At 46.4% G+C, this 19,933-nt stretch overlaps 1 protein-coding gene across 1 annotated transcript in view; it reads left to right on the top strand.

Moving 5' to 3' along the window:
- Positions 1-19,933, top strand: part of LOC128408973 (complement C4-like) — a 63,209-nt gene that overhangs the window by 10,140 nt on the left and 33,136 nt on the right. The window contains exons 7-17 of the mRNA XM_053379069.1: positions 1,175-1,271; positions 2,704-2,809; positions 4,209-4,332; positions 5,498-5,613; positions 6,803-6,973; positions 9,399-9,578; positions 10,061-10,243; positions 10,391-10,540; positions 16,678-16,804; positions 18,220-18,291; positions 19,682-19,882. Coding sequence (XP_053235044.1) covers positions 1,175-1,271; positions 2,704-2,809; positions 4,209-4,332; positions 5,498-5,613; positions 6,803-6,973; positions 9,399-9,578; positions 10,061-10,243; positions 10,391-10,540; positions 16,678-16,804; positions 18,220-18,291; positions 19,682-19,882 — 1,527 coding nt within the window. The remainder of the gene's footprint in view (positions 1-1,174; positions 1,272-2,703; positions 2,810-4,208; positions 4,333-5,497; positions 5,614-6,802; positions 6,974-9,398; positions 9,579-10,060; positions 10,244-10,390; positions 10,541-16,677; positions 16,805-18,219; positions 18,292-19,681; positions 19,883-19,933) is intronic.

Here is a 19,933-nt window from a genome sequence, read left to right as displayed (position 1 = left end):
AGTGCACGGAAACCCCATTTACCTTCCCGCCAGAGTGGTACCTATTTATCTACTTGCACTTTGAGGTGCTTTCAAACTGCTAGATTGGCAGGAGCAGGGACCGAGCAACGGGAGCTCACCCTGTCGTGGGGATTTGAACCGCCGACCTTCTGATCGGCAAGTCCTAGGCTCTGTGGTTTAACCCACAGCGCCAACCAATTATTAGGCTGCCAGGTGTTTTGGTACCATATCTCAAGTAACAGAAACCTGAGTGCTGCTGGCGGGCTGAGGGGAATGGGACGGAACAATGCAGCTTCACAAACTTGGCAGCTGAGGGGGCTAAGATGAGGCACTTCCCAGGATCTCTAAGACTAGCAAAGGCCTCACTCCAACACTGTGCACAGGGCATCCAAATATTGCAAAATGTAACCCGCCTGCACAAGAAGGGCAGGTGAGAGAATACAGGACCCTAGGGAGCTCCCAGAATCAGTCCCAAGCATCTCTGAGTAGGTACAGTGGTACCTCGGGTTACATATGCTTCAGCTTACATACGCTTCAGGTTACAGACTCCGCTAACCCAGAAATAGTGCTTCAGGTTAAGAACTTTGCTTCAGGATGAGAACAGAAATCGTGCTCCGGCGGCGCGGCAGCAGCAGGAGGCCCCATTAGCTAAAGTGGTGCTTCAGGTTAAGAACAGTGTCAGGTTAAGAACAGACCTCCAGAACGAATTAAGTACTTAAACCGAGGTACCACTGTACTTGGAGAAATTCTGCAGAGCCGCTCCCATCAGCCACAGCCAGCACATATAGAATCATAGAGTTGTAAAGTTGGAAGGGACCCTGAGGGTCATCTAGTCCAACCCTCTGCAGTGCAGGAATCTTTCACCCACCGTGTGGCTCAAACCCGCAACCCTGAGATGAAGAGTCTCATGCTCTACCGACCGAGCTATGAAACCTCTCTGTGGAGCAGAAGGCAACCCAAAAACCCTCTTTCAAAAGGCTGCCTGCCTGGGCAGTGAGTCCCATTCCATAAAATTGGGGGGCCATCGCAGACAAGGCCCTGCTCCCAACTTCATTAGATGAAAGCTCCGTAGGCCAGAGCTTTCCCAGAAGATCTTACATGGCACAGGCCATTTGCACAATAAGGCTGATTAGCGCACCGCCTGCCGAATTTCAGCCTGTCTTTCTCTCCTCAGTGCTGCCTCATTTTGAGGTGACGATCGTCCCGGAACGGAAATATATCCTGACCTCACCCCAGCAGAACTCCGACTTGAGTATTGACCTTCAGGCTAAGTAAGTTCCTCTTACGGGTTGGGACGTTTCTGATATACTGTAATTAACTAATTTGAAACATTATATAAGCCACCCTTCACCATTTAAACATAAACTTTAAAGGTGCCTAGCACAAAAGCCCCTGGACCGATTTGTCTGATATTTGGAAAGTTTATTACTCAGGGACACCTTTCTCAATGTTACCCAAATTGAGGTCCCAACCAAATGTGGTTTGTTCACACCCCTACTAAGTGGGCCTTTGGTTTGGTTCAGCAGAGGTCACACTAGGATATATTCTATATTATATTGCAAAAAACCTGCACCGTTTAAGAACGTGTAGTGTGGTTGTTGCTTTAGGCCTCAAACAAGACCCCTGTTTGACCAGAGGGCAGACAGTCCATCTTTACACACACACACATACGCACAAAGGAATTTTGCATTTCTGGTTTAAAGACCCATTTACTATTTTACAGTAAAATAGTTTTCCAGTGTCACGCTAAACCACTGTTTAGCATGATGTGAAGAAATGTAGCCACATTAGTGTAGCGACTTGACTGGGTGGAGGGCAGGGTCTGGAAGTTTTTTGTTTTGCCTTTGGTTAACCATAGTTTGTTGTGTCGTCAAGTACAACAAACTACGGTTAAAACTAACTGGTTATTTCTATATTTGTCCCTGGCTTTTTTCTGGCCCACATAGGACCAGTCTGGATAGTTGGCCTTGGTGAAGATTTGACGCTTTCATCCCCCAAAAGTTTTTGATTTGAGTTTCTACTGAAATGAGGCTGCATTTTAATGTTGTGTTTTAATCTTGTTTTTAAGTTGTATTTTAATCAATTGTTTTTATACTTGGAGGTGGCCGCCCAGAGCCTGGTCTTGGCTGGGGAGGGCGGGGTATAAATAAAATTTATTATTATTGTTGTGATGTTGTTAATTTAATTTATATGCCACTCTATACCCGCAGGTCTTGGGGACGGTTCACAGAATAAAACCAAAATATAAATCACAAAATCACTAACTATAGTTAATTTCTACCAAGCTACCTTCAAACCTTGATCTGAGACACGTTGAAATTCACTTTAGTTAGCCACAGTTTCTGGTTTGGACAACGCAGGAAGCTGCGATTAGCCAAAAGTAGAAACCAGAAAAAAGGGGCTACCAATGGCTACTCGGCAAGATGCCTACATTCTGCCACCATAGCTGGAGACAGGGAAGCTTTTGAGTCCTGGTTGCTGGCCGCTGTGAGAACAGGACGCTGGACTAGATGGGTCACTGGCCTGATCCAAAAGAATCTCCTTACGTTTGCAATTCTGCCTCTTAGCCACACAGGAGAGGAAAGGAGAAGCTAGGTCCACCCTGGTTCATTGTGACTATTAAATGCAGGCAGTGGCAATGTACCCTGCTTGCTCACCCCAACTCCTCGCCTTTGAATTATCCCCGGTTTCTTCTCCCAACAGATTTTTTTACGGGAAGGGAGTGACTGCCACGGCCTACGTGCGTTTCGGAGTGACAGATGGAGACGGGGGCAAAATGTATGTCCCGGGACTGGAGCAACAAGTCACGGTAAGAAACGTCCCTGCCCTTCTTCAGCTCACAGGCCTCCCTGCTGGCTTTCCAGAGATAATAATAATAATTTATCTATGGAGCCGAGCCCTCCTAGTTTCCCCTTGTAATTAGTGATCCATCTGACGCTTAGCTCCTAAAATCAGGAACGCTGGTGGGATACCTGGAGACTTTTAACCCTGCTCCCAGATGTCAACGCATTGTCAGCGTGTGTGGAATGGATTCCGTAGCGAGGCAAGGTTTTCTGCACATGCTTAAATGCACTATTTCCTTTATTAGGGCCAGTTTTGGCAGATGGGCAGGACCACCCAACCTGTCATTCACCTGGCGTTATTATGATGTCCGGTGATTGATAGGTAGGTGGTCTCTATCAGGTAAAAAAAGCAAGATGAAAATAAATAGATGATGATGAGCCATGAGATAACGATCTGGCCCAGTGGGCCAAAAAACAAACTCCTCACAGCTGCTGTAATATAGCAAAGCAGGCCTAAAATAAAGTAATAACCAGGCAGAGGGCCTTCTCGGTGGTGGCGCCCGCCCTGTGGAACACCCTCCCAACAGATGTCAAGGAAATAAACAACTATTTGACTTTTAGAAGACATCTGAAGGCAGCCCTGTTTAGAGAAGTTTTCAATGTTTGATGTTTTATCGTGTTTTTAATATTCTGTTGGGAGCCGTCTAGAGTGGCTGTGGAAACCCAGCTAGATGGTTGGGGTTAATATTATTATTATTATTATTATTATTATTATTATTATTATTATTACTGTTTGCCTCTTCCAATACCCTAATGACTTAAGGCCCTCCATCTGACCCACAAAAATAGGGTCTCTGCTACCCTCCTCAATTCAAACTCAGCTATGAAATCCTAGTATCTCGTTATGTTAAGGCCTAGGCCCTAGGGGAATTGTGGATTGTTTTGCTTTATATATAAAACAATATTTCTATATAAATTATATATATATACACACACACATACATACAGTGTATATATATATATATATACTGTATGTATGTGTGTGTGTATATAATTTATATAGAAATATTGTATCATATTTATATATATCATATTTATATATAATTATATATATTTATAATGCATATTTATATATAATGATATAATCATTTATATTTGTGGCATGCATGGTTCTTTCCTCCCATCCTCACAATGACCGTCTGAGGTACGTGAGGCTGGGCGATGGTGACTGACCCAAAGACTGACCCCTGAACTTTATGACTGAGCAGGAATTTGAACCCAGGTCTCTCAAGTCCTGAGCCAGCACCCTAACCGCTATACCACACAGGTCTCTGAATGTGTCCTGCTTGAATATCAGTACGGTACAACTAATTTTATATCCCACTCTGCTACCATCTCCTCTGACCTAATTCCCTCCGTATTCAGGTAACGGATGGTCATGGCTCACTCATCCTAAAACCCAGCCTCCTCTCTGAGAAACTGGGACGTCCCCTGAGGAGTCTAGCCGGGACGACGCTCTACATCGCAGCCACTGTGATAGAGAAAGCAAGTAAGTTTGCGAATGGGACGTGTCTGAACCACTTTAGACATGGCTTTCCCTCACCAAATAATACTGGGAGCTGTAGTTTCATATCACCTCATACAAGGTGCCCCGGGTTTTGAGATCTTTGGGGGAGGCCCTTCTCTCTGTCCCACCACCCTCAGAGGCCTTCTTGGTGGGGACGCATGACACGGCCTTCTCAGTGGTGGCTGCTCCCATACTTTGGAACTCCCTCCCCGAAGAAGCCAGGCTGGCTCCTTCCTTGCTGTCTTCAGCCAGCAGATGAAAACCTTCTTATCCCAACAGGCCTTTGGGAACTGGCTGGTTTTTTTCAAGGGAAGGTCTTTTAATAGTGTTGTGGTGTTTTTGTTATCTATATTTTAATAGATTTTTATTTTTAAAAATGTTGTTGTTTTTAAATGCTTTTTATTGGTGTTTCATTTAATACAAACAAACAAAATACAGTAAAATTCAATAATCATTTACCCACATTCTTTCCCCACACTCTGCTGAGCATTAACATTAAAAAATATTGTTTTAATTCTATTAGATTTTATTTACTTTTTAGCAATTATCTTTTATATGTTCTTAGCATTTTGTATTTTAGCTGTGTTGTTTCAATTAGCGTGAGCTGTCTGGAGTCCTGGTCTGGGGAAAAGGCAGAATAATAATAATAATAATAATAATAATAATAATAATAATAATACAGTCGTACCTTGGTTTTCAAACAGCCTGGTTCTCAAATGTTTTGGCTTCCAAATGCCGCAAACCTGAAAGTGACTGTTCTGGTTTGTGAACTATTTTTGGAAACCGAATGTCTGACAGGGCTTCTGCGGCTTCCGATTGGCTGCAGGAGCTTCCTGCAGCCAATCAGAAGCCACGCTTTGGTTTCTGAATGTTTTGGAACTCGAACGGACTTCTGGAACGGATTCCATTCGACTTCCAAGGTACAACTGTAATAATAATAATAATAATAATAATAATAATAATAATAATGAGCATTGCAGAACAACTAACAAAGTAGGATCAGTCCACCATGATTGCACCATGACTGTGCCAGAAACACATTGTAGAATATAAACCCATAATAAAACACCGATCTGGAAGGGCCCTCAGAGAGCGAAGGCCACACTGGTTTCCTTTAATTCACTGTCTTTTCCCTTCATTCTCATAGGTGGTGAGCTGGAGGAGCAGGAGCTGGCCTCAGTGAAATTTGTGGAATCTCCATATTCGGTCGACCTATCCAAAACCAAGCACCATTTTGTGCCCGGGGCTCCCTTTGAAGTGCTGGTGTGTATATTGCGTCTCCTGCTGTTCACATATTTCCCGTTTTGTTGGTTTGTTCCAAGATTTTATTCATTTTAAGGCTCCCAAAGAGGCTGATAAAAGTTAGTACAGTGGTACCTCGGGTTATGTACTTAATTTGTTCCGGAGGTCCGTTCTTAACCTGAAACTGTTCTCAACCTGAAGCACCACTTTAGCTAATGGGGCCTCCTGCTGCCGCTGCATTGTCGGAGCACAATTTCTGTTCTCATCCTGAAGCAAAGTTCTTAACCCGAGGTACTATTTCTGGGTTAGTGGAGTCTGTAACCTGAAGCGTATGTAACCTGAAGCGTATGTAACCCGAGGTACCACTGTAATAGGGCGGTCCTTTGCCCCTCAGGCTTGCAATCCAGAAGACACAGCACACGCAAAAAAAAGCGATTGGGGAGGGAAGAGGAAAACAAAAGAAGATCATGTCGCACAACTGGATTTACATGTTGTTGGGGCAGGGAGGGGAGCAAAGGAGAAGGCAGGTTTTAAAATGGTGGTTTTAAACAACAGCAGAAGTTTGAAAAAAGCAGGGCCACAGAGGAGCTGTGGGGGGCTGGAAGGAGCCGCTAAGGGTTGTGTGGGCTGGAATGAGCTTTGAGGATATGGAGGGGCTGGGTAGGCGGGATTTGCAAGCAATGCAAGCAAAGGTTGTGGGTGCATAGCTGTCAACTTACAGATTTGAAAATAAGGGACCAGCAGCCTCGAAAATAAGGGATCAGCAGCCAAAATAAGGGATTTTAGTCAACCAGCAGCCAAACGAAGCCTCAAGCGGTGGTTCCCACAGTGCAGCAACCTGGCAAAGGGGATGCAGCAAGGAAAACCACCGTCACCTCTCCGCTGGGAAGCACTGAGCAAAGGCGAGTCCCCAGGCAACGCGGCCGATTTGATCAGCACAAGGCATGCAAGCTCCACCCCCAGTCGTTCTTAGACTCCTTATTGGGTGAGCAACGCAGCCAAGCAACACAGTTGGAGCCTCCCTCCTCCCTGGCTGGCTGGCAGGGAGGGAGAGGAGCTGCTTCCTTTGAAACCCGGGAAATTTAAGGGACATCATCAATAAGAGACAGCAGTGGGACACGGCGCTGGGATAAGGGACTTTCCCGCCAAATAAGGGACGGTTGACAGCTATGTGTGGATGTCATCATAAACTTTTTATGTTTCGTTCCAGGCTACTGTTTCACTACCAGATGGCGCACCTGCCCCCCGCCTCCCAGTCCACATCTCAACCCAGATAGCGGGAGGCTCGTTGCCCGCTGATGCCCAAATAGAAAGCAACGATCGTGGAATTGTGATGCACAGATTCAACGTTCCCGCTGGTGCCACCTCAATCACTATCCTGGTATGTTGTTGTTGTTTTGATTAATATCCTCCCTTCACACGCAGGGCAAGTCGCAGCAATTAAAAATGCAACATTAAAAACAGTCCAAAACAAATGTCCGTGGCGTGAATAGGGTGTGTATACCTCAGGCATCAAATGCCGAGATAAAGAGAGAGGCTCATCCTCCACATGCAATGCAAATTTTGCAGCGAAATTGCCAGGTGCTCTGCGGAAAGAGAGTTCCACAACTTAGGGGGCCATTTGAATTTCTGAGGGTAGTGGAACTACAAACTGGACCTGCCCTAAACAAGAGGAAGTTCATTTCAACCTTCAGTTTCCTCTGAAGGAGGAGGAGTAGACAGACCACCAAAGGTGGGATCAAATGAAATTCTTGAGGCAAGGTGTTCCAAAGATGCTGTCCGAAAAGACTCTGTCCCTGTTGCTGGCCAAATCTATATCTTTTTCTCAGAGGGGCAAATCAAGCAGCAGAGTCTCCAAGGCCAGTCTTAGCTTTGAGGCATTCTGGGCACATGTGGGTCTCCTAATAACCGTGTCCCACACCACTAAGGCACAGGCAGGATACCTTTTTTCAGTACCTGAGGGCTGCATTCTCTCTTGACAAACCACCTGGGTTTGTGTGTGTGTGTCACATGACAGTGTTGGGCGGGGCCAGAGGCAAGCAAGAGGTCCTGTCACAGTTTATTTTATTTTATTTATTAAACTTGTATATTGCCCTTCATCCAAAGATCTCAGGGTGATTCACAGTTCAAGGATGCATTTGAGCTAGCCAAAAGTACTCATTTATTTCATTCGTTTATTTCATAAAATTAATACATCATTTGATTGGGTTAAAAAAAAAAAAGCACTCAAGGTGATTTACAAAAGACAAAACAGGAAAATCAGGAAAAATCCTCACATATAAACGTTAAAATACTAAAACAGATTAAAACCACCTCAGCTTTCTAAGCATCTGGGTAGACTTTTCTAAACAAGAATAGGTAGTGAGTGCAACTGTTTCAAATCGGATATGCATACAACTATATAGCCAAAGGGTTCTGTCAAACAGCCAGCCGGCAGTAAATCATACTGTTCAAAGCTGGAGTTAACTCCTTATTAGCACAAATATGATCTTTGCAGATTTGGCGGAGAGTCAGGCCTAATGAGCACTGCAGCTGATTCCTGTTAGGTCTGGCCCCTCAGTTGCTGAGACTGAAAGTTCCCACCTCCCCATAGCTGTCTAAGTCCCCTCCTCTGCAGGGCTTTTCCCAAGCAATCTGAGACTGTACCTGCACAAAGCTAACTTCTCCTCTGCCCTTTTCAGCCCTTTCCTGGTCCGGGCAAACCAGGGAGGAGGGGAGCTTGTCGCAGCAGGAAGGGGAGACACCTGTGACTCTTCACCGGCCAGACCCATCTCTACCTCTTGGTCTCCCTCCTCCTGATCACCTGCTTCAGCTTTTGCCTCTTGTTCTGGATTTCTCTCTGCCACAAACTCTCTCAGCTCACTAAGCCCTGTTTGTCAGCATCGCCCTTGAGCCAGTTCCACCAACTGGACTCATCCACTTCAGCCCCGACTGGGCTAGGCGAGCTGAGTAGCACTTCCAGAGACCACCTTCTGCACAGGAACAGGTCAAAGTGCTGTGGACTCACAGCTTAGAGTTGTGAGCACCAGATTCACTTCCACAAGACAGACGTTGCACAGCAGAGTATAGCAGAGTATAGCAGAGCATAAACGACTCGGAGAGCAGCTCTGTAGAATATCTTCTTTATTCTATCTACAACTATAATACACAACTATATACAGAGCTAAATGAGGTCTAAACAAAAAATGCTGAACTGCACTGAGTGTCTGCAGCTGCTTTTAGCAGCAACCTTATCTATACACACGATCTCTCTCTAACACTAAGTCTCTCTCTCTGACACTTTGATGTGAGGCTGGAGCGGAATAAGTAGAGAGCAGAAAACCGCCCCTCCTCTCTGGAGAATCAGCTGAGCACATCAGCAGATTCTTGGATATGGGAGGGGTGAAATCTCCTCTTCCCAGTCTTCTCCCTCTGAGCACTCATCATTGTCCTGCCACCTCTGATCCTTCTTCCCCTGGCAGTTCCCCAGCTGGTTCCTCCCACTTTTCCTCTGCACCCAACCAGAAGCCCATGATAGGTACTCAACGTGGTGCACTCTAGATGTCGTGGGACTCCAACTCCCATCAGTCCCAGCTCTCATAGCCCAGTGGTCAAGGGTGATGGGAGTTGTAGTCCAACAACCCCTACATTGGCTGTCCAGCAATCTAGCTCCTGTTGGCCTTCTAAAAGATGCCTTCTGTACCCGTTGAAGTTTCCAAACTGTGTTTAAATGTAGGGCCATGTAGAGAGCATTCCAGTGGTCTTTTCGGGGTCCGAGAAGCGAATATGTGACTGTGTATTTCTCTGTGTCTTTGTCATCCACACAGCTAAGAGTCGGAACAGAGTCTCCAGCAGAAGTCACCTTGATTGCCAAACGCATGGACTCCCCGAGAGGAAACTACTTGATCATCGAAAGCCCCAAATATCAAGGCTTGAACCCTGGAGAGACCCTTACATTAGGGTTGAAAAGCATTGGGTCGACTGCCTTCTCCCGATTCTATTACATGGTGAATCCTTCCTGGGGTGTTCTGAGGGTCCCTAACCTTCCTAGGATGAAGGAAAGATGGGTTAAGGGCAGAGATGGGTGAATCAATTTTTGGTTTCTCTTGGTTTTTCGTTTTTCCAGATTTAAGTTCATTTCTCCGCATTCCCATGTCGGCTTGCGTTGGTTCTATTTAAAACTGTCTCAAAAATTCATCAAGCATTTGGGTGTGGATTTATCCTAAGAAACACACTTTTGTAGACAACGTGGCCTAAAATTAGGGCAGTGCCCTCCTGAGGGAAGCAGACTAGACTGTGGGGCATGGGGGAAACTGTGTAGCCGTCACAGCTCTGTCCCCAAACACCTCACCAGCGCTAAGGCGGCTGCCTCACTGATGTTATAGGGCCACCTCAGTGCTAAGACAACATATATGAAACATGAACATTCAAAACCACTGCATATTCCTGTGCTTAAGCACTATCCTTTGAACTGGTCCTTTCCCTCCAGGTGTTGAACAAGGGGGACATTGTCTCTGTCAACAGCGTGGCCCAAGGCTCCTACACTGTCGTTTCCGTTCCCATCACCCCCAGCCTGATGCCCACGTTTCGATTTGTGGCCTTTTATCGCCTCGGGGACGAAGTCGTGGCCAACTCTATCTGGGTGGATGTCGTTGACAGCTGTGAGGGGAAGGTGAGGGCTTCTCAAATTTTTTTGGTGAAAATTCTCCTTCTTGGAACCTTTCCTGAACGGGGCGGATGTTCACAAGGGTATTGGGGGTGTTAAAATGCAGGGTGTTAAAATGGCTGCCCCTAATGTCTATGTCCCTCCAATCTCCAGCTGGTACTCCGGACATCAAGTACTGATCTGCAGCCTCAGGACTTCCTGAGCCTCACCATAGACACCGATGCGAGAGCCTACGTATCCCTGGCTGCCACCGATTCGGCTGTTTATGCCCTCAACCGGAAGAATCGCCTCACACAAGACAAGGTACAGCCACACACATTTCTCCTCAGTCTCTTTCTTGTGATTATTATTTTTTTAGTTGTAATCAGTAATCAGTCATCCTCGGAGGAGGTCCACTGAAATTCACGGATGTGTGGAACCCATCTCCATTAATTTTGAGGGTCTACTCTTGAGTAGAACTTAGTTGGAGACAGCCCTTTGTTTCTAGGCTCCTTTGCTACCCCAGGAATAATTTCCCACAGGTTATTGTCATTGGGGTTGCCTTTTCAAAGGCATATCTTTTTGCCTAGGCTCACCCTAGGCTTTTGGTCACTTTCATTTAAAAAAAAAAACTTCCTCTATTGCCAATATTTCTAACAACCCAAAAGTGCAGCAGCAGAGTATGGCATCGTTCCATATGCCAAAGCCAACAAGCAATAAACAAATAAAGAAAAGAAAGTATTTATACACAAGTATAAATCACAATGTCCGCATTTCCTGAGCTGGCGTGGATGGTGAATATTTAGCATCTAAGTCCGAAGAATAGGAAATAAAACCTCAGCAGATGATGTTCTGGGTCCTCCACACACCCCACACCCCTGGAAACAAGCAGTTTGTACATAACTTCTTCTGCAACAGCCAAAGCCAACAAGTCCTTATTCCACAAAGACAAATGTAGATTTTCCAAAGTTTTCCACTGCTGAGCTATTTCAATCCTAGCTACAGCTAACATCCATGTCAAAACTGATTTAGACAGACAAGCTTCCATGTTGTCAGTCCATGTACCCAGTAATGACAATCATGGTGGAGCCCAAACAGGTGATTTAATTAACTTACACTGTTTGGTCTCTTTTATGACCAAATTCCTGTTTGCAAGCTCTTTTTATTACACTGTTTTACAGGTGTGTGTGTTTTTTAAGTAGCACCTCAGTTTTTACAATGCTGCTTTATTGGGGGTTTTTTAAATGCTAGTTAAAGATATGATCTGTAAACTGTTTTGATGATGGTTGCATGTGTGGGGTTTTTAGTTAGTTTGTTTGGTTTACAATCAAGCCGTTATACAGTAGTATCTTGGGTTACATACGCTTCAGGTTACAGACTCCGCTAACCCAGAAATATTGCTTCAGGTTAAGAACTTTGCTTCAGGATGAGAACAGAAATTGTGCTCCAGCGGCACTGAAGTGTGCTTCAGGTTAAGAACAGTTTCAGGTTAAGTATGGACCTCCAGAACGAATTAAGTACTTAACCCGAGGTACCACTGTATCAGTTTTGATAAATAAATAAACAAGCCTTTTAGGAACCCTTTTAAATAAATACATTCAGGCAGCGACCAGTTTAGGTGTGTCCAAATGATGCACAATCACACATGTGCGCATAGCTCCGAACCCGGATGAGGGTCCAAAACATAACCCCGGTGCAAAATGAGGATTGCCTGTGCATAGATAAATTCTGCTACCACCCTCATGTTGTGACACGGAAGAGCCATAGCTCAGTCGATAGAGCATCTGCTTTGCATGTAGAAGGTCCCAGGTTTGATTCCTGGCATCTCTGGGTACAGGTAGGATAGGGTTACCAGATGTCCCCGATTTCCGAGGACAGTCCCCGTGAAATATACTCAGAGTCGCAAAGTGATTTCATGCTCTTTATTCAGCTCATAGTGGTGAGGAGGAATGAATGAATGTCCCCTCAAAGTATCTGCTTTATATACATTATTTACACAATGGGCTGCACATGATTGGCTAATTCCGGAATTCTACTGTAAGCCAATCAGTTTGTGGATTCACTTCTATCTGGGGCATGATTGGGTGGTTCCTGCCAACCAATCATAGTGCTGCATTGTTCTAGGACCAATCAGACTGCTGCATTCTGAATCCTATTGTTCTAGGACCAATCAGACTGCTGCCTTTTGGATCCCATTCAACTCAGTACATAACACCCCGGATTTGCAAATCTGTCCCTGGACAAATTCCATCCCCGGAATGTCCCCAGATTTGCAAATCTGTCCCCGGGAAACGTGGCAGCGGCAGCCTCAGCAGCCCGGAGCCAGCCTGGTAGCTCAGTTGGCTCTGGCTGGCTTCAGGAGCTGCTCGCTGCTGCCGCCGCCACTGCCAAAGAGGAATCGGGGACCTCCAGCAGTACAGATCTCCTACCCCCTTCTCCCTTTATTTTGACAGATTGTGAGAGGCTTGGGAGTTGCAGGAAGGCAGCCGTTGCCCAGGGGATGCGCAAGGCGTGCGGTTTCTCTGCCAGGCAAGGTGCAAAGCCCATCTTTCATACCCTGTGAAACATAAATGCGCAGAGTTTTTTTAAAAAACGGGAAAACCCCACGACTCCCAAGCCTCCCCTGATCAGTCAAAACAAAGGGGGAAGGGGGAAGGAGATTGGAGGAGGCTCAGGAGTCACAGGCAGGTGGCACGCTGTTGCCCAGTTTTTTAAAAACTCAGAGCATTTATGTTTCACAGGGTGCAAAAGAAGGGCTTTGCACCTTTATACAATATGCATGTGTGCTTGGGCCCAGGGTCTTTTGCCTCACCATCTCCACTACTGACTCCCTGTTGCTACTCAGCTTCAAAAGAAAAGGAAAAAAAAGGGTCCCGGATTCATTGAAAAAAATCTGGTGACCATAAGGTAGGAGAGACACCTGTCTGAACCTCCTGAAAGCTGCTGCGGCTCAGTGTAGAGACATTCCTGAGAGAGGTGAGCCCAGTGGTCTGACATGATAGAAGGTACCTCTCTGTGTTCCTTCTTTGCTCCTTTTGGCCTGCTTGTGGGCTTGCCTAACCAGAGGCACCTGGTTAGACACTGTTGAAAACAGATTACAGTCTTGGATCCAGAACGCCTTGCAAGTTGAATGTTTTGACTCCCTAACAATGCAAACCCGGAAGCCTCCGCGGCTTCTGATTTGCTGCAGGAGTTTCCTGCAGCCAATCGGAATCCGCGCTTGCTTTCCGAACGTTTTGGAAGTCGAACGGACTTCTGGAACAGATTCCGTTTGACTTCCGAGATATGACTGTAGTGGCCAGTGGTGTAATCCAAGCAAGGTCATCTTATCTATTTATCAATATTTACAGCCAAAGTGAGAGCATTTGGGTCAAAATTAAGGGAGAGAAGAATAACAGTGACCTCATTGTGGGAGTTTACTATAGATCCCCAAGCCAAACAGAGGACATAGATGATGCCTTCCTGGAACAGATGGCCAAGCATGCAAAAGGAAGGGAGATAGTAGTAATGGGGGACTTCAATTACCCGGATATTTGTTGGATGTCAAACTCAGCCAAGAGCATAAGGTCAAACAGATTCCTCACTGGCCTTGCAGACAACTTCATTGTCCAGAAAGTGGGAGAAGCAACAAGAGGAACAGCCATTTTAGATCTGGTCCTAACCAATGTTGATGACCTGGTTAGTGGGGTAGAAGTGGAAGGATCATTAGGCGCGAGTGATCATGCTCTTCTGAAGTTTACTATACAGCGGAAAGGAGCAGCCAAGCATACTAGGACTCAATTTCTCGACTTTAAGAAAGCCGACTTCATAAAACTTAGGGAAGTGCTTGGTGAGATCCCATGGACAGTAATACTAAAAGGAAAGGGAGTTCATGATGGCTGGGAGTTTGTTAAGAGGGAGATAGTAAAAGCACAACTTCAGGCAATACCAATGAGACGGAAACATGGAAGGTGCCTAAAGAAGCCAGGGTGGCTATCTAAAGAACTTTTAACTGAGTTAAGATTAAAAAAGGATGTGTACAAAAAATGGAAAAGGGGGGAAACCACCAAAGAGGAATTCAAACAAATAGCCAACACGTGTAGACACAAAGTCAGAAAAGCTAAAGCACAGAATGAACTCAGGCTTGCTAGAGAGGTTAAAAGCAACAAAAAAGGCTTTTATGGGTATGTTCGTAGCAAAAGGAAGAACAAAGAAACAGTGGGGTCACTCAGAGGAGAAGATGGTGAAATGCAAACAGGGGACACAGAAAGGGCTGAACTCCTCAATGCCTTCTTTGCCTCAGTCTTCTCCGATAAAGAAAACAATGCCCGACCTGAAGAATTTGGAGCAAATGATTCAGCAGAGGAAACACAGCCCAGAATAACTAAGGAGATAGTACAAGAATACTTGGCTAGTCTAGATGTATTCAAGTCTCCAGGGCCAGATGAACTGCATCCAAGAGTATTAAAAGAACTGGCAGATGTGATTTCAGAACCACTGGCAGTCATCTTTGAGAATTCCTGGAGAACAGGTGAAGTCCCGGCAGACTGGAGGAGGGCAAATGTTGTCCCTATTTTCAAAAAGGGGAAAAGAGAGGACCCAAATAATTACCGCCCAGTCAGTCTGACATCAATACCAGGGAAGATTCTGGAGCAGATCATTAAGCAAACAGTCTGTGAGCATCTGGAAAGGAATGCTGTGATCACCAATAGTCAGCATGGATTTCTGAAAAATAAGTCATGTCAGACTAACCTGATCTCGTTTTTTGACAGAATTACAAGCCTGGTAGATGAAGGGAACGCAGTGGATGTAGCCTACCTTGATTTCAGCAAGGCATTTGACAAGGTGCCCCATGATATTCTTGTAAAGAAGCTGGTAAAATGCGGTCTTGACTATGCTACCACTCAGTGGATTTGTAACTGGCTGACTGACCGAACCCAAAGGGTGCTCATCAATGGTTCCTCTTCATCCTGGAGAAGAGTGACTAGTGGGGTGCCACAGGGTTCTGTCTTGGGCCCGGTCTTATTCAACATCTTTATCAACGACTTGGATGATGGACTCAAGGGCATCCTGATCAAATTTGCAGATGACACCAAACTGGGAGGGGTGGCTAACACCCCAGAGGACAGGAACACACTTCAAAACGACCTTGACAGATTGGAGAACTGGGCCAAAACAAACAAGATGAATTTTAACAGGGAGAAATGTAAAGTATTGCACTTGGGCAAAAAAAATGAGAGGCACAAATACAAGATGGGTGACACCTGGCTTGAGAGCACTACATGTGAAAAGGATCTAGGAGTCTTGGTTGACCACAAACTTGACATGAGCCAACAGTGTGACGCGGCAGCTAAAAAAGCCAATGCAATTCTGGGCTGCATCAATAGGAGTATAGCATCTAGATCAAGGGAAGTAATAGTGCCACTGTATTCTGCTCTGGTCAGACCTCACCTGGAGTACTGTGTCCAGTTCTGGGCACCACAGTTCAAGAAGGACATTGACAAACTGGAACGTGTCCAGAGGAGGGCAACCAAAATGATCAAAGGCCTGGAAACGATGCCTTATGAGGAACGGCTAAGGGAGCTGGGCATGTTTAGCCTGGAGAAGAGGAGGTTAAGGGGTGATATGATAGCCATGTTCAAATATATAAAAGGATGTCACATAGAGGAGGGAGAAAGGTTGTTTTCTGCTGCTCCAGAGAAGCGGACACGGAGCAATGGATCCAAACTACAAGAAAGAAGATTCCACCTAAACATTAGGAAGAACTTCCTGACAGTAAGAGCTGTTCGACAGTGGAATTTGCTGCCAAGGAGTGTGGTGGAGTCTCCTTCTTTGGAGGTCTTTAAGCAGAGGCTTGACAACCATATGTCAGGAGTGCTCTGATGGTGTTTCCTGCTTGGCAGGGGGTTGGACTCGATGGCCCTTGTGGTCTCTTCCAACTCTATGATTCTATGATTCTATGATTCTAGGTTACAGACTCCGCTAACCCAGAAATAGTACCTCAGGTTAAGAACTTTGCTTCAGGATGAGAACAGAAACCGCGCGGTGGCGGCGTGGTGGCAGCGGGAGCTCCCATTAGCTAAAGTGGTACCTCAGGTTAAGAACAGTTTCAGGTTAAGAACGGACCTCCAGAACGAATTGAGTTCTTAACCCAAGGTACCAGTGTACCTCACCAAAGCCTGTGAAATGCAAAATGTACATTAAAGGGTGTTATGTTAAAGGATGTCAGAGACAAGTTTTCAAAATAAAATTAGGCACACTATAAAATACAATCACACATTAAAATACACACCAAATTTACAGTGTTAGGTTAGGCTTGCTTAGACAAAAAAAGTTTTGAGCAGGCAGGGAGACCAGGGCAACAAACGCACCTGCCCAGTGTCAGTGCTGCTGCCGCACTGAAGGACTGATTCCTTGCACGCTTGGATCATGTGCACTGTTTCACTGACCCATCTCTGTAATCCTTTCTTTCTGGAAAACAGGTCTTCCAGGCCATGGGAAGCTACGATCTGGGCTGCACGGCCGGCAGTGGGGAAAACACCCTCAGCGTTTTTGGGGATGCTGGACTCTCCATTCGGGCTGGCGAACTGATGAGCCCCCTCCGGAAAGGTGAGTTTGTTAGGAGGAGCACGAAATAAGGATGTGGTCAGAGAGGGAGTTTGGGGGAGCGGGGAACATTGTTGACTGACGCACTTACATCTCATTTCTCATTGCAACTTGTTCTTTCTTTTTTACATAATGTTTATTTGGTTTTACATATTTCAGTTTATATTCACACCACAACATATCCGAAATGACAAGATTCCCTCCAATCTCTTGACTTCCCACCTTCCCCTCCATGGGTTCTTTTATTAAACCTTTTCTACTGCACCTTTTTTTAGATAAGCCAAGTTTTCTATAACTCCATTGTATCCATGGTTCTCGTTACATTGCAAGTGTTTTTGCAGTCCTGCTAATGTTTTCAGCTGCTTACAGTGGTCTTTAAGGAAAATTGCAAATTTTCCCCATTCCATATGAAAGTTTTGGTCTTCCTGGTTGCGTGGCGTGTTCCTGACCCACCCAGGTGGAAATAATGACACATGACACAATTATTAAGGTTAATGGGCTAAAAAAAGGCCACAACTTTATTGGTTACAGGTGAAGAGCAGTATTGGCTTAGGCATTGGTCCTAACTGACTATATCCGACTCCAGCCTTTCTGCTCGAAGTCCGGGAAGGGTTAACCACCAGTAGGGGGAGTCCTGCTGATTCACATCAACTAGGAACTCCCCCGGGGTCACCAATAGGGGGCGTGCCTTAGGCCCTAACCTCCTTAGGCTTCGGAAAGGGCCACGCCCCCCGAAATCCTTTAACGGACTACCCTTCAATCTGTGGGGCAGATGATGGTGCTACCTCCCCTCTTACATCTACAGATCAATACCCAGCCCTAACCGCCAATACCCAGAAAGTTGTGACGATTTGCTACGAGGTGGGCAAAAACCAAGTGGCTGGTGCCAATTTGCCAAGTGGAAAAATTCCTACCAGGCCCCTCAACGGTGACCAACCACGGTCCATAGCAAGGTCAAGGAATTAAAACCTTATAGGGCGGGAGGGTGGGAAAAGCAGGAACAGCTGACGGGCAGCAAAGAGGGAGATCCCTGGCCGCATCAGGCCTTAAATAGGGCAGGTCACGCCCCTCGAGCCAGCCGATTGGCTGGCCAGGGGATGATGCAGCCAGGAATCCTCCCAATCGCGCGGGGCAGGCTTCTGCCAGCCGCGCACGTGGGAGGAGCCGTGAAGCCCGCAACCCCACCTCCTCCTTAGGCGGAAGTGGCTTTCCTGAGCTTTCTGGTCAGTTTTGCCATTACAGCATAATCCAATAGCTTCATTTGCCATTCTTCTATGGTAGGGACTTTATCTTCTTCCCATCTCTGAGCTGACAGCATCCGCGCAGCTGTCGTCGCATACATAAAAAGTCTTTTCTGCTCCCTTGGGATTTCGGCACCTACAATTCCGATTAGCACCTTGTTCTTTCTGTTCTTCTAGCACATGGGTGCAGCACTGGTGCTTCCCGGAAGAAGCGTTCACTGGAGTTCCACAAAGAGCTCCAGAAGAAGCGTAAGTGACGTGAGGGAAGAGGGGCGACAACCCTGAGGGGGTGGGAAATGGAGGACGCCTCCAGGGCCGGCTCTACTTTGAGGCATAATGAAGCGCCTGCCTCAGGTGGCAGATGCAGGAGGGCAGGGAGTCGTGGCAAGGTGGCAGAGACAGAGCTGTGTGTCCCCTGTGGGGCCCATTCTGTGCCCCAATGCCAGTCTACTCCCCTCAGGCATGGCAGAGGATGCTGCCCCGTTGCCAGTGCTGAGGTCAGATTCAACTGAGGCACACACTCTGACACCTTTGAAACACTCTACCTGGGTTTTTTAATCATGTGTTTGCTATTGTTTATTCATTGTCTCTTTATTTAGCCAAAGGGGCACTCGGAGTGGAGATCGAAAAAGCTTACAGTCGAAAAAGACACGACACACGAGGAAAATGAAAGGGGAGGGAGGAGGGAAAAGAAAGCACAAGTTTCTTAAAGTGACAATTGTTATAACAACACAGTTAAGACCAGCAACTCCTTGCTGATGTCGTTGGTGGATCTGACACCCATCAGTCAGTCTGACATCCGTCAGTCACAGCCACTCACCCTTCCAAGATGATGCAACCTTCTAAGATTGTACAATAATATCATAATTATGCAAGAATTATAATTAGGGGTACGCTGCAACCATTGATGTAGATCTCCATGTGTTGCCTTTCAGCTAGTTCTACTGTTTTCTGCGCTTGTAATCTTGGCAAATGGTTTGGAGGGCTTGTGCTTCCTGTCAAGTTCTGCTGTACGTAACAGAACTTGCATGCCATTCTCTTGAAAATGAAGCACCATGTGTCTTTTCAGCACGGTGGCACTGTGGGTTAAACCACAGAGCCACGGCTTGCCGATCAGAAGGTCGATGGTTTGAATCCCCGCAACGGGGTTAGCTCCCGTTCCTCTGTCCCTGCTCCTGCCAACCTAGCAGTTCGAAAGCACGTCAAAGTGCAAGTAGATAAATAGGTACCACTCCAGCGGGAAGGTAAAAGGCGTTTCGGTGCGCTGCTCTGGTTCGCCAGAAGCGGCTTAGTCATGCTGGCCACATGACCCGGAAGCTGTACGCCGGCTCCCTCGGCCAATAAAGCGAGATGAGCGTACAACCCCAGAGTCAGCCATGACTGGACCTAATGGTCAGGGGTCCCTTTACCTTTACCTTTAAATGCTTAGCTTTGGAGCACACAGATCAGTTCCTCCTTGGTTTCCTTCCCACGTACCACCCCTCTGTCCTTGCAATAATGTGAAAGAGGCTTGAACCTCGCGGAAGGGAAAGTGGCTGCGTTTATTTTGGTTTCTCTCTCTCCCGGCCCGCCAACCTCCAGGCTTTCCTTTCAAATCCACCCATTCATTCGCTTTTCGGTCCTCCTTTCGTCTCTGCAGTTTCCAAGTACCAAACCCCAGAGCTTCGGCGCTGTTGCCAGGGGGGCATGGTGCTGCTGCGCCAAAAGCTGACGTGCGAGGACCGTGCCAAGCGGATCCAGGGCCCAGGCTCCCAGCAGTGTCGCCAAACCTTCCTGGATTGCTGCAAAGTTGCTGCAGGCCTACGGCGAAAATCCTGGGGATCCCACAGCCTTGGGCGGAGTGAGTCGAGAGATTGGGCGCCTAGCCAGATTTAGGGTGGCGCGGGCAGTT

The sequence above is a fragment of the Podarcis raffonei genome, chromosome 2, assembly GCF_027172205.1.
Source record: "Podarcis raffonei isolate rPodRaf1 chromosome 2, rPodRaf1.pri, whole genome shotgun sequence".
In the NCBI taxonomy this organism is placed as follows: Eukaryota; Metazoa; Chordata; class Lepidosauria; order Squamata; family Lacertidae; genus Podarcis; species Podarcis raffonei.
Note: the sequence above shows the minus strand (reverse complement) of the source record. Positions and strands in the feature narration are given on the sequence as shown.